The sequence below is a fragment of the Alligator mississippiensis genome, chromosome 10 (assembly GCF_030867095.1).
Source record: "Alligator mississippiensis isolate rAllMis1 chromosome 10, rAllMis1, whole genome shotgun sequence".
In the NCBI taxonomy this organism is placed as follows: Eukaryota; Metazoa; Chordata; order Crocodylia; family Alligatoridae; genus Alligator; species Alligator mississippiensis.
Window position 1 is genome coordinate 36,787,084 of NC_081833.1, and position 14,687 is coordinate 36,801,770.

The 14,687-nt window shown below is 46.6% G+C and overlaps 1 protein-coding gene across 1 annotated transcript in view; it reads left to right on the top strand.

Moving 5' to 3' along the window:
- Positions 1 to 286: 286 nt before the first annotated feature.
- Positions 287 to 14,687, top strand: part of NLRC5 (NLR family CARD domain containing 5) — a 99,418-nt gene continuing 85,017 nt past the window's right edge. Inside the window, exons 1-4 of the mRNA XM_059713294.1 lie at positions 287 to 451; positions 1,995 to 2,374; positions 11,256 to 11,307; positions 11,821 to 11,920. Of these exons, the coding sequence (XP_059569277.1) occupies positions 287 to 451; positions 1,995 to 2,374; positions 11,256 to 11,307; positions 11,821 to 11,920 (697 nt within the window). The remainder of the gene's footprint in view (positions 452 to 1,994; positions 2,375 to 11,255; positions 11,308 to 11,820; positions 11,921 to 14,687) is intronic.

Genomic DNA, 14,687 nt, shown 5'->3' on the forward strand with positions numbered 1-14,687 from the left:
CAGGGGCTATTTCCCACTCAGGGACCACACAGCAGGCAGGTGAGCAGTGGGCAGCAGCCTAAGTGGGTGGCCTGGCTGCTGGGGGATCCAGCTCAGGAGCAGGAGCAAGGAACCCTGGCTACTTCAGGCACTGCTGGACCTCCACCCAAACCCACCAATGGGCTTGATGTGGGGCTGCAGCTGGCTGCCAGGCAGCAGGTGGGGCAGAGCTGGGGCCAGGGACAGCAGCTTAATGGTGGGTGGCTGCCAGGTGGCAGCCGGAGCCAGGGGCTGGGCGGTGGGCAACATGAAGGTTACTGGCAGGGCCCAAATGGTGTCCAGTACTCAGCAGTCCTCCTCCATGGCCTTCACTGCCTGGGCCATCACGGCCACCTGCTTCTCCTATGCCTCCAGCATCCTCTTGAGGAGGGCAGTGTGTCTTTCCTCCACGGTGAAGAGCCTGTCCTGGAAGGTGTGATACTCCTCATCCCTCTCCTGTTCATACATGACAGCCTGTGGGACTCTGAAGCCAGCATGTGCCGCCAAAGAGCAGCTGGCAGAGGCCTGGGCACCAGGCCAGGGCTCTGCAGTGCTGCTGCAGCCATCATGTGTCCACCACGCCAGCATGCAGTGGCCAGGGGCAGGCATCAGCTGGCCCAGGTCCCAAGGGTCAAGCTGGGGTCTTAAAGCCCAGCCAGTGTTTGCTAAAAAGCCACCCTTGCAAATTTGCTCCCAGTCAGCATCTACATCTGCACTACTGTGGAATAGCTAATGCACAGTAAATCTACTACCTTTAGATACAGGCAGAGCTGTCAGGGTGACCACCCCAGGCCCTGCGCTTTGGGGGCCCCTGCAGAGCTGGGTGAAGTGGCTACAGACCTGCCTGCAGGGCCCGCCTAGTGCTGGTGACTCCGCACCACCACCACCACCGCTGCCGGCTTCATGTCCAGCTGCTTGTCACCCCCCCCCCGTCACCACTGCCAGCTTTGTGTCCAGCCACTTGCCACCCCCCCAGCTGCTGCCAGCTTTGTGTCCTGTTGCTCACCACCACCTCCCTCTCCCCAGCCAGCTTCTTTGTGTCTGGGCCCCGCACAGGCTGTTTTGCCCTAAGCCCCACACCTTGCCAGGGTCCTTTCTGGATACAGGTAGTAGATTTACTGTGCATTAGGCTATCTTACTGTGCAGTAGCTCAGCTCATGGTAACATAGTGATGCTTTACTGTGCAGTAGATTAGCCTACTGCACAGTAAAGCGTCTCATGTAGACACACCCAGAAACACTATTAGTATTGAAATTTTTTTTCTTTCTGAAGTCTCTTAAGTTTCAGACCACTGTTATAGATTATGCTGTTATGATTAGTCATCTAAAAACAGAAAAATGCCCCCGCCTGCCCCGAAAACAGCCTTGTCCCAGCCCCCATCCAGGAAGAGGCTGGTGCACCCCTGGCCCGGAGCCCACAGAGGGCAGCCCACCCTTGCTCTGCACACAAATTTGGGGGGGGGGGCACATGCCCTCCATGCTTCCCTTGCGGGGCTGCACAGCGGAAGGAAGCCACCCCACTTCCCTCCCATGCCCCATGGATGAGCTGCCCATGGCTCCATCCTGTGCCCCAGTCCAGCTAAGCAGTGCCTGCCCCTGCCCCACTCCCTTCCTCACTGTGGGGGCCTCAATCTCCCCCCCCAACCCCCTTTCCCTCCCCCATGCCCCTTCCCCTGACAGACTTACTGGCTGGAGGCTGTTGTCCAAGCTGCCGGGCTGCATTCCTTGCCGTGTGCATGCTGTGGCTGAACACATGTATGCAGCATTTATCGGTGACATTACTGGACAAAAAAAGATGATTGCTGATAATGTGAATTTTCCTGTTATCAGTGCCAATCTGATATGTGACCGATATATCAGTGCACCTCTGTAAGCTGCCAGATAACTCCAGGCAGCTGTGATTTGTTGAAATTGCAGTAAAGGTGGGTAGGTGTCCCTTGCTTTCAACAACTAAGTCATCAAATTCATTCCTTCCAGGTTCCACTCCAGATGGATGATTTGGACCTTCAGCATGTCATAGCAAAAGTTCGGCCACAACTAGTGGAGTTCCTCAGTCATAACTCTGAGTGGCTGATCATGAAAGCCAAGCATTTCCTCCCCCTTGTGGACCTGAAATATGTGGATGACATCACTGACTGCAAACAGAAGGTCTCAGAGCTCCTGGACAGGCTTGAAAACGTAGAACTGACCATTCAGAAGCAATTTGTTCAGTGCATCTGCATGGAATGCAACCTCCCCATGGACCTGGAGATACAACTCATGAGCTCTGCAGGAGAAGGTAAAGGAGGAAGAGGTGGGAGTTTGATCAGCCCAAATTCACACTGGAATATAATCCCCACTGACTTCTTCCCAAACAAGCACCCAGAATCTTTATCCCTAACATCACCCCATTGAGGTCTAGCCATGTTAAAGTTGATGAGCTAAATTAAATACTGATGCAGCTCCATAGACTTCAATGGAGCAATGGCAGAAATGATTTTGATTTTTTAGGGATGATAGAAGGATATTGAATAGAAATACAGTGGGAGACAGTCATATACATCAGTTCAAATGATAGCCATTTTGTCAAGCATGGGCCTGATCATGCAAGGTTGACTTCTTCATCATCGTATCTGCAATCCAGCCTTTCTATATGGTCTGTTCCCAATTTTCTGCACCCGCCACTGCTTGTGTTTGTGTTGCCAAATCATGTGGGGTGCATTGTGTTGCTACAGGGCATCTCAGGAGATGATCCATGGTTTGCTTCTCCTGACAAACACATTTGTCAGTTGCATAGAGGCCCCTCGATTTCATGAGAAAGTTGCATTCTCCAAGACCCACTCAATCTGTTCAAACTCTGTCATGTATGCCAGTTGTAGTTGGAGCTGGATGCTAATTCCTCACTGGGGGTGATTCCTCGCCAGCTCCATTCAGCAGCTTTGTCACCTAGTTTTGCCCATTGTTTTTGCCAGAGGGTAGTTCTGGCTGCTTTTGGTAATGTGGCCAATGGTGTGGTACAGTGTAAAAGCTATTTCTTGATGAGAGATGATGGTGGGCTGGTTGATGTCCATATAGCAGATGGAGGTCGTCTGACTCTTGTACTTGCCAGTCTAAGTCACCTGCTACTTTCCTCCTGATGTAAGGGGGCACTATATTGGATAGTGTGTCTAGGCAGAGAACAGGTGTGAGTTTTAGGCAGCCTGTTATAATTTTGCATGTGTCATTTTGGGCGGTGTCAATATGTTTACTATGACTGAGGTTGACTAACTGAGGGTTAACAGTGCTTCAGAGCTAAAATGCTCCGGGCCTGTATTTGAATGAGTATCCAACTGGAAGTGTCCACAAAGGCAAAATCTCCTTTCTAAGATAATGAAGTGATTTCTAGATATGGGCTACATCTGATTGTAATGTTAATAAGACAATGCATTCTGCTGTATGGGTTGCCTAACTGAGTGAAAAGACAAAAGGGTGATTAACGTGGTCAGGAAACATGATAAGCAGGGATCCTGGTTTTCTATGATAAAAAAATCACAAATTCTTGGAGTTAAAAAAACAAAATTAATGTTTTTCCATAATTAAAAGGAAAGGCCACTATATATATAGGTATCAGTTGAACACAATATTATATTGATAAATGTACCATTTTAAAGCAATTTGGAAGCCTACTATACTGTCACTATAATAAAATAAACTCTAAATACCTATACATTTTGGCATTTGATTTTGGGGGTTTTATCATGGAAAATCAGAGCTTTCCCTGCCACCTTCACTTACCAGGATGCAGGTCCAGCTGTGGCTGTCCCCCAGGTCTGCAGCTCCCTAACTCCCCCAGCAGTGCCCAAGCCCTGGGCTCTGAGCTCCACTCCCTGCTTGGGCTGCTGTTGCATATGAAGCACATATGGAGTAACACCTAAGCCCCAGAGCTGGTTAGGAGCTTTTTGAGTATGCTATTTATTCATCTGAGATGGCACGTCTACATGTGTCATCCACGGTAGCCTATTCTACTGTGCATTAAAGTGTCACGTCAAAAACAGTGCTAATATGCTAATGCTCAGTAGAAATAGGCTATTGTACATTAAGCATCACTAAAAAGGCATGCACTTTTGCTGTGCATCAAGGCAGCCTATGGTGCATTTATGTAGTACCTCATATTAGAGGTACTAAATTTAATGTGCAGTAGCAAAAGTGCACATTGATGCATATGTAGATATGCCCAGAATGTATAATCTTCAAAAATGAAACTGTCTGTGGGAAAGAGTTGTTTTTTAAGCCATTTCTTATTTGAAAAAAAGAAAATTTCATAGTTGTTGAAATATCTTTTCAACATTTTTAAATAAAGTGATTTCATTGTTTTTTTGAAATTTAAGATGAAAAATGTAAATAACTTGAAATCAACTTAAATATTTTGATCTATATAGTCCAAGCACCCTTCCTCCACCCTTCCTCACCCCCTCTGATTTTGAAGTTAGAAGATTTTGCCTGGTTGACTTTTTTTTGATTCATGATTGAAAAACATTCAGAATCTCAAAAATTCTCACAGGACAGGAAGCCATGTTTCAATCTGATTCTAAGTAGCATTTATAAGAAGGTAGCTTAAGGTAGCTTCAGAAAGTGACCTTTGATTCACATATACCAGGGGTGCTCAGCCCCTGGCCCATGGGCCAGATCCATTCCATAAAGCCATGTTATCCAGCCCATGGATACTGCTGCATCAGGGCTCCCCAGGGGTCTGGAAATTTGGCACTGGTGGTATGGCAGCAATCTTAATTGCTGCTCCACTGCTGCCAAATTTCTGGAGCCATGGGGAGTCCTATGGGTCACATAACATGGCCTTTCAGACCAGATTACACCAGATGGCCAGACTGGGATGGTGTGGGTCTGGTGGGAGGCCAGACTGGGGTGGGGGACAGCACACAACAGGATCTGGCAGGTGATCAATGCGCTGCTAGTAGGTGTGTGATACACAGCCAGATTGGGACAGCAGGCAGTGTGGGGCTGGATTGGGGTGGCATGGGACTGGATCCATGGGTCAACTCTCCAAACCCAAACCACTCATCCACCCTTCAAAGCCAGAAAGTTGGAGGCTGCTAACATACATTGTTGTTGGTATTATTGATTTTCCCTGTGTATTGTATATATATAAAACATTTATTTAACACTTCCTGATGCCCAGGGCAACATCCCAACATTTCCTTTTCACAGTGGATATCTCTGGCAAAATTCCTGTTGACTTCACTGAAGCCAGGGTTTCACTATTCTGTAGCTGGTTCTCTTCAGCCTTCTACCTGGCTGTAGCGGGAAGTTATACAAGTAACTGACATTTTTTCTTACCAGAGGGTTTGTGAAAGTTATCTTGTTGCAACCACATTACTCATAAAGAGGCAGTCAAATGCATCAGCAGCAACTGTAGCAGAAAGTGGGTGAAAGACTGTATCTAGGGATAGGTTAGAAACAATAATTGACTTGTACTTTTCTCCAGAGCTTTGGCTGAGACGTTTTAGTCACAGGGTTCAGTGACTTCTTAAAAAATGTTTCTTAACTTATGTAAAATGTTAGTGCTATTGTTCCTATGTATTTATTTTACAGCAGTTAGTTGAAGGGAGCCTCTACAAAATCAGTATTTATTCATGTGTACCTTTAATGTATGTATTAATATATTAGTATTAATTTGGACATTGTTCTTGGTTTGGACACAATGCCAGAGGCACACTACCTGCCTCTCTGCTTCCTGCTGACACCTGGGATTGGTAGTAGTAATGTTAAAAAAAAAAGGCACTGAGATCACGGTACTGCCAGCTCAGTCTGAAATAAGAAAGGCTGTGAGAATAATGAGCTGTCCTATTTATTTCCATGAAGCATTAAGTCTGAAATCTAAAGAGGATATTGATAACTTGGTGACTGAGCAATATCATCCAGCTACACTGCTTATTCCTCCACAATAAAAACTGCATATTCCTGAGCATAAGAAAAAATACTCAGCTGCTGAAACCTCTGTCTTCTACCTAACAACCATGAGGCACTAACACATTGTTGATACAGAAACAATGAAGCACATTGAAAATGTCATAGATTTCATAGACATTAGGGGCTGGTGTCAAAAACATTTCTGACTGGTTGTGGCCTTTCTGAATTCTTTGCACCAAAATAATTGCTCTATTATTTTCCATAGTGGAAAAAATGAGTGAAAGCTAAGTGCTGGCATTTACTGAGGAGTGCCTTGAGGCTAAAAAGTTTGAGAACCACTGGTATAAAGGTTGAGATTCACTTATCCATGATAAAAACAGGTTAACTGTGTGTTAGAGCAAATGGAAAGCTCTAGGGTAACTAGTGTCTTGAGCCTGCCAGACAATGATCTGGTAGAGAGCGGCACTTTCTGCCTATCTTTGGTTTTGATTGGCCAATGATGCTGCAAAGGGGTTTGTGTAGACCATTTTTGCCTTGTTACTGGTGATAATTTTATTTTATTTTCAATTAATTATTGTAGGAAATTTAAACCAGCAACAAGAAACTCAGTCTCCATCTTCTCAGTTTGCAGGTAAGACTTCTCTGTGCAATTAAATGTTCTTTGAGCTCCTCTGCTCTCCTTACATGCAAGACAGCTGTCTGCACCACACTGCACTGTACCCCCGTATAGTAGAAGTCAATAAAGCATAAAAGAAAAGTAGTAAGATTTATGTAGGAGTAACCGGCTGCAGGAAACTGCACACATACTGTGTGGTTCTCTCCTATCAGTGTTTCAGACAATCTTAATCTGGCAAATTTTAATTTCTCTTTTCTTTATGTTTCAGAAAGACTAATAGGTAAGGACCTACCCAAATTGTGATTGCGCAGATTTTGTGGAAATCACAAAATCAGACGAACTCTGTGAAATCCACAGGAAAAAATAACATACTAAAAATAAAATACTGGCTCCCCAGTGGAAGCCAGCAGTCCTCCTGGCCACATAGTCCACCTGGGGGAAAGGGGGGAAAGAGGGCTGCTGGCACAAAGGTGAGTAGGCAAGATGCCTGCTATCCCTGCCCTTCACTGCTGATTGGTTGATAAGACCAATCAGTGGTGAAGGGATGGGGCTGTATGAGAGACAGTCCTCTAAGCCAGTCAGTGGGAACATACAATGGACAGCCCACTCCATCAATCAGTAGCGGGGAAAGGTCCCCTCAGCCAATCAGAGGTGTTGGGCGAAGCCCCAGCCATGATAAGCCCTTGAAAATGGTGGTCAGCGGCATGATCTATCTGTGAAATTGGCCAGCCACCTCCTTGAGTTGGGTAGACTCCTGCTAATAGGCCCTGAATTTGCTGACAGTTTCTGCAGTTCTTCCTCCTTTCCAAGCCCAGACCATTGTAACATACCTCCTTTCTTGATAATTTATTGCATTTAATGACTTGGATAATTAAAATAGGAATAAGAGTCAGTGTGAAAAAACTATTTGTCTATATAATAAATTGATAGAGTTTAATGCTTCACTTCCAACAAGATCGTTGATTAAGATCAGTGGCTCAAAAGTCCAAAGCCTTTAATCTAATATTTCAGGAGAGGCTTATACCCCTGAAGATACTCATAATCACATATGAGTTCATACAGTTCAGTTCATGGGAGTCACCTAATGGCCATCAATGCGACAACAATTTCCTTCCTTTTACTTGCCTCTCTCTGCTCAGCAGCAATGATGGAGGTGATTAAAGTTATCTGATTCGCCATTTTCCAACTGTTCTACCATGACTCCTTGGCTTGTATCAACAGTACTTAGATTTCTAGTGTGCTCTCCCACCCAAATATTAGCCAGGCCCAAGACTGCTTAGCTTCTGGGGCCAGATAAGATCATTAATGTAGCTGCACACTATTCAATAACAATGTGCTGCTGAAGAAACTCAACATCTTCTCATTCAGCTGCCTGATTTCCAAAACCAAACCACTAACCAAATCTCCCACCCACATGAAGAGTCTAGTGACAGATAGAGACTGAAAGAATGGGGTAACTTGTTGCAACATTATCACTTCCTGAGTAGATAAGCAGGTGAACTGTAGCACTAGATGGAATCTGCTCCAATGTAGCTTACTTTTTACAGATAGAGAGTTCTCCCTCAATGTTTATATTTCCTCAAAGACATAAGCAAGTAAAACTGCATGTAGAAATATGATCCTTTATATTCTGTGGACTGCAAAATGAATAAACCTGTATGCAGATCTCATAAGATCAAAAGAGTGTCTACATGTGCTATTAATGTGCTTTGAGCTTACTGAGGAGTAAAATTCTGTGCCATCTATACATGCCCCTACAGTGCTGTTGTTACTGTGCCATCATTTAGTGATGCTCCCGTCAGGGCTGCACGTGGCGACAGCAGCTGTGCCCCCGCCCCCCGCTTGCCGCACTGAGCAATGTTTGCCATCACTGCCTTTGTGCTGCCCAGTACACAAGCGAGCTCTGGGTGGGAAGCAGCAGCCAACACTGCCCGGTGCAGCAAGCAGGAGGCCTGCAGCTGCTGCTACCACATGCAGCTCTGATGGGCGAGCCCAGGGCCAGCATGGGGTCCAAGCTGGCAGCAGGGCCAGGTTACAAGCTGGTGCTGAGTGCAAAGAAAAGTGGCCCCTCACGTGCCCTGTGCCCAGTGTTACAGCCGCTTGCAGCCCTTTTGGGGCTGCCTGTGCCTGCTCCAGACAGCCCCACGCGGGCTGTGAGCAGCTGCAGCAGGGAGCGCCAGCCATGGGACAGGGCCACTTTTCCCCACGCTCATCACTAGCTTCTTCCCTGCCAGTGAGCATGTCAGGGCTGTGCACTGCCCCCTGCCTGTACCGCAGGGCTGGGGTCACTGGGAGTGAGTGGACGGAGAGCCAGTGGGAGCACGGGGCCCACACCGGTGTCCTGGGGCCAGCAGTGGCAGGGCCCAGAGCAGGGTGGCAGGAGTACAGGGGTCCCAGCCAGCAGGGGCTCTATGGAGCCGGGCCAGCTCCCCCCTCTCCCTGCTGGTGCAGCCCAGCCTGGCTCCACAGACCTCTGCCAGCCTGTGCCCCACTTTGGGCCCACTGGTGCTGGCCCTGGGACATAGGTACCCCACCCCTGCTCACCATCTTGGGACCAGTCCAGGGGCAGGGCACCTGTCAAGGGGCGGGGCTACCCATGCAGCCCTCAAAAGCCTGCCAAAACTAGGTAAGTGGCCCTCTGCATGAAATAATTGCCCACCCCTGGTCTAGTTCCATCCTCTGTGGAACCCCTCTTCAGATAGGTAAAGGCTGCTGTAAAATTCCCCCTCAGTCTTCTCTTCTGCAAACTAAGACTTGATGCTGCTACATGTATTTAAGTGTCTGGTTTCAAGATAACTACACTTCTGTCCTTTACCATTAACATGTAAATGCATGCCCCTTTGATCTGCGTTCCAAGGTGATGTCCTAGTCTTTCTGAAGTAACCTAATCCTAATCTGTAGGTCACCTGGATTCCTCAGCATTTGAGAAGATGAACACCCTCACAGTTCCTTTCAAACAATTCAGCAAAAAGCCAGGGGTCTTCACAGCTAGCAGGGTTAATGGGTGATTGGTCTTTAGTTGGTAGAAATCTATAGGCTTTATTGAAAGGACAATGAGTATTGGAATCAGTATGTAATTTATGAGTACGCTTGGTTTCTACAAGGCTTTTGCTCTTCAGGGCATCATCATCTCCCCTGTAGCCCAGATACATCAAATAACAATGTACAAGCCCTCACCCTCATTCCCCTCTGTCCCATATTCCCTTTAACTACAGTGGAATCTCAGTCTAAACCTAGAAGCAATTACTGTCAAATCCTATAGGCAGTGTAGGCTCTTGAGATGATAATCTTCTAGCTCTTCCTCTAGCCCTATACTTGCACTGCACTGGACCAAGCATAACCTAATGGAAGACTTCCTGAGCACTAACCTGTATCTGAAGGAGGATGAGGGATATAACCCTCAGAGCTTACTAACTCCAATCTTAAAATCCAGTCCTGTGTGCTCTTGGCTCAGCTCTCAGAGAGTAGCCAGGTGTGCTTTGCCAGGTGGCTTACCTACAATTAAAATTTTCTTGATAGCTTCAGAAATAGCTTCTGAGCACATACGTGGACTGCCATATCCTAACACAGATGTTCCCACATTCTTGTAACTGAAATGGCCAAATAAGGGCAGGATTGTGGAAAATGTGATGAAATTGTGGTTGATGGTACAATGTGCATCTGTAATCCATGGCACAGCTTTTGACTAGATCCCTGTCTCACATCTGCAAAAAATGTTTTATTCCACATATTCAAAACCACATCCTATGCAGCTGCTTTCTCTTTACATATGTCACTGCCTTGCCAAGTTTTTTACCACCACCTGTCATCCTTATATCTTTGCATCTGATTATTTTTCTTCACTGTAAGAAGGACTGGAAGGGACTTATAAGATCATCAAGTCCAGTCCCCTGCCATGGGCAGGAGGTAATTGAGCTCAAATGAGCTCAACGAGGTATATGTCCAGCCTCCTCTTAAAGACCACCAGAGATGGCGACTGCATGACCTCTGTTGGAAGCATGTTCCAGATCCTAGTTACCTGTACAAAAAAGAAGTTTTTCCTTATGTCCAGCCAAAACTTTTCCTCAACTAGCCTGTGTCCATTGGTCTGCATCTTCCCGGGTGGGGAGTGGGGGGAGCTTTTCTGAAAAGCTGTTCACCTAGGTCCTGGCATTCTCCCTTGACGTATGTGTAGGCAGCTATCAAGTCACCTTTCAGCCTTCTTTTACTTAGGCTGAACAGCCCCGGATCCTGAAGTCTCTCCTCATAGGATCTGTCCACTAGGTCCTTGATCATGCAGGTGGCCCTTCTTCTCACCCTCTCGAGCTTGTCCACATCCTTCTTGAAGTGCGGTGCCCAGAACTGGATGCAGTACTCCAACTGTGGCCTCACCAACACCAAATGGGGGGGAGGAGCACCTTTCTGGATCTATTGGTGATACATCTGCTTATTACTTAAATGTAAATTAATTAATTGAAAGCACCTGGCAATTCTTTCCTAATCTGAAAATGTCTTTTATACAGAGCCCCTTTAATTTGAATGTTACCAATGAAGAGACTCAAAGCCAAACTTTCACAAATAGCCTCTAATATTGAACCAACATTTTTATGCCTCCAGTCAATTGTTTGCACAACTGATAAGATTCACACCTTTTACTTGCCCTTTGAAGCACAAATGAGTGTCGCACATAAATCAGGTCAATGTTGGTGTTCAACCAGTCATTCCCACAGCTGATCATGCCCATATTTTTTCCCTGGCAGTTGCAAAAATGTGGATGCACGAGTAGAGGCTGCATTTGAAAATATCTCTGTGGTTTGATTGGCTGTTATTGATTTATGTTATCTAAAGCTGCATAAATGCTGTTCTTGGTTCAGCAACTGAATCAAAAAAAATGGAGGGGTGGAATTTATGTTAACTCAAAACTAAAAACTTTTGGCTTTCTTATGTATACAACCTCCTCCAAAAAATCATCTTAATTCAAGCTCACAACATTCTATTTAGTTGAAGGGATAGGGTTTTTTGTTGTTTTTGTTTTTATCCTTTGAAAATTGTTTTAATTCAGTTTAGCTAAATCTAGCCTTGAAACTTTTTTTACAAAACAAAAAAAATGGAAACAGTACATTTTGAAAATGGAGAAAGAAAACATTTTCCACTTCCAGTATATATTTTTGGCCCAAACTATTCACTGAATTCAATCCAGCATTGCAAATGGTTTTACTCTGTCACCTTCCATTCCCTCACCTCTGCCCCTCCCCTATCCATCCTCCCTGAACTGCATTTTTTGTCAAATTAACTGTTAATCTGACCTCAACTCCACCATGCCAGCTTAATACATCTGCTGCCTTTCAATTTTCAGGACCTGGAAGACGGCGTCCAGGAGGCAATTCTGCTGCCATTGATAAAGAATCTAAACAGCAGCGGTTGGGTATGTGGATATCTTAAATTATATATTGGGGAAATTACATGTTTTGTCTCTGTCTGGGCCATATATAGCACAGTAAAGTTTGTTCATAAAGAGCCAGGGATACCATAAACTCATCCTTCCTTCTTACAGGTAGCTGGGATGCCTGTGTTGAGAGGCTGCAGAATCTCATATGTAACAGTGGTTTTCAAGACCATACTGTTTATTTTTTAGTTCCAATCCCCTATGGATTTGAAAAAACTAGTTTAAAGATTCAACAATAACTAAACTGGGGAAAAATGGATTGTAGTAACCTATCATTATAACCCCTTTGAAGTGTAACTTACACAGAAGGCATTTCACAGTTTGCCGTTCTGAGAACTTGTTTGGTTGTGAAAGGAGAGTCAAATCAGCAAACACTCTGGCATTTTTAATATGAAACCCAGTCAGCCTCCAAAGCTCTTTAGCATATTTAAAAAAGGCATGAGCATAACTTCAAAACCCCCAGGAACTGAGGAGGAATGTTATAGGTGGTTTGAGAAATTGCTTGTAAGACAGGTTGTCACTAGCAAAACCCAGCAGGTCTGAGCCATTACCCACAAATCAGAAAAAACAAATTATAGCTCTTTTGCATTTCTGCACAAGAGGGTAAAGGGATTAAGTAAAACAGAGGGAACTGAAAACAGCAGGGCCAAGCAGAGCCAGGAAGCATTTCTGTAGCACAGGTATCTCTGGAATGAGTGTGTCTAAACAGGTCAAGCATAGGATTTTGTTCCACTCTGCCTTCGTAGCACTCCAGAGGAAAGAGAAAATCATGGAGTCTACTTGGAAAGTGGGATGCATCTAAAGTGAAATGCATAATGATGAGAATTTTGAGCATGGGAGGGGGGCGGGGGGTAAGGGGCAGGGTCCTAGCCTGGGTGTGGACCCAAATTCAAAGTTGAGTCAGAACTGCAAATGAGTAAAGGTTGCATAGGTAAGCCTAATTATTAGGGCGGTGCGAAATTTCACTGAGTGTTTTATTTCAAAGCTGTTTCGACGCGTTTCAAGCTTGAAACAGCGAAATCGAAACAAAACAAAAAGCTTTGGAACAGTTTTGAAACAAAATGAGGGCACAGATCTTGAGCACAGCCCTGGCTCTCCCCCACCTCCCACCGCCAGGCTGAGCTCCATGGGGCTGGCGGAGCTGGTCAGAGTGCAGCCCTGGCTCTCCCTTGCTTCCCACCACTGGGCCATGCTCCGAGTGGCTCTTCCGGCCCCATGGAGCTCAGCCCGGCGATGGGAGGCAGAACACAGCCCTGGCTCTCCCCTGTCTCCCGCCACTGGGCTGTGCTCCGAGTGGTTCCACCATTGGATCTCCCACTGCTTTCCTCCACTGGACTGAGCTTCGTGGGGCTGGCAGAGCCACTCAGAGCACAGCCCAGTGGCAGTAGGTGGGGAGAGCCAAGGCTGTACTCTGACTGGCTCCACCAGCCCCATGGAGCTCAGCCCAGCGGTGGAAGGCAGGGGAGAGCCAGGGCTGCGCTCCACTTCCTGCTGCCAGGCTGAGCTCTGTGAGGCTGGTGGAGCTGGTTGGAGTGCAGCCTGGTGGCAGGAGGCAGGGAGAGCCAGGGCTGCTCTCTGAGTGGCTCTGCCAGCCCCACGGAGCTCAACCTGCCCTCCCAGAGCTGCCAGACTCCTCCTGAGGGCACGGGCCCCCAGATCTGTGCGCCGGATGACAGGAAGCTGCCGCTGCTGCCTGGGGCCAGCAACAGCAGCAGCAATCTTCCCAGTGCTGAGTGTGGGCTGTGCCCAGCACCGGTCCTAGGCAGCAGTGGCAGCCTCCTGTGATCCAGTGTGCAGATCCAGGGGCCTGCACCCCTGGGAGGAGTCTGGCACAGCCCCATAGCCTTCCCAGGGGTGCAGGCCCCCAGATCTGTGTGTCAGATGACAGGAGGCTGTTGCTGCTGCCTGGGGCCAGTAGCAGCAGCAATCTTTCTGGTGCTGAGTGTGGGCTGTGCCCAGCACTGGTCCCAGGCAGCAGCGGCAGCCTCTTCTCATCTGGTGTGCAGATCCAGGGACCTGCACCCCTGGGAGGAGTCTGGCACCGCCCTGCAGCCATCCCGGGTGTGCTGCCCCTGGATCTGCACACCAGATCACAGGAGGCTGCCACTGCCAGCAAGTGTCACGAGTTTTGCTTTGAACAGTTTGAGGTGCAGTTTCCCAAAAACCTCTACACCTATCTTCTTGAAACTTGGCAGGCTTCATGCCCTCAGAAGGGGCTACCATCCCTGCAATTTACATCCAAATTAGGCAAGAAATTACTAAGTTTTAGGCGTTTTCATGATTCCCCATTATAGCTTATAGGTGAAATGTTGAAACGTGTCAAAACAGCGAAACAGTTTCGACAAAGTGAAACGGAATAGTGCTTCAAAATTAAACAAAATGACGAAACAAATCACTGTCCCTTTGAAATGGCAAAATGGACATCAAAACGAAATGGTGTTGTTTCACCCAGCCCTACTAATTATGACATTTCCTAATTGGTGAAAGCTTGACTTCAGCTCTCACTCAGGTTTGTTTGTTTGTTTGTTTGTTTCTTTCTTTCTTTCCCCCAGTGTAATTTCTTAGGCAGTTCCTAAAAGTTAGATATTGGGTGGGGGGAAAATGGGATCCGTTCATTTGAAACCACACTGACCCTTCCGTGGGTCATTAGAATGATTGAGATCCTTAGGTTCCCAGACAAGGAAGGCCTTTACTCCTTGAACTTCTGGAAACAGTAGAAAGCTGTTATCTTCTATACATACATGCC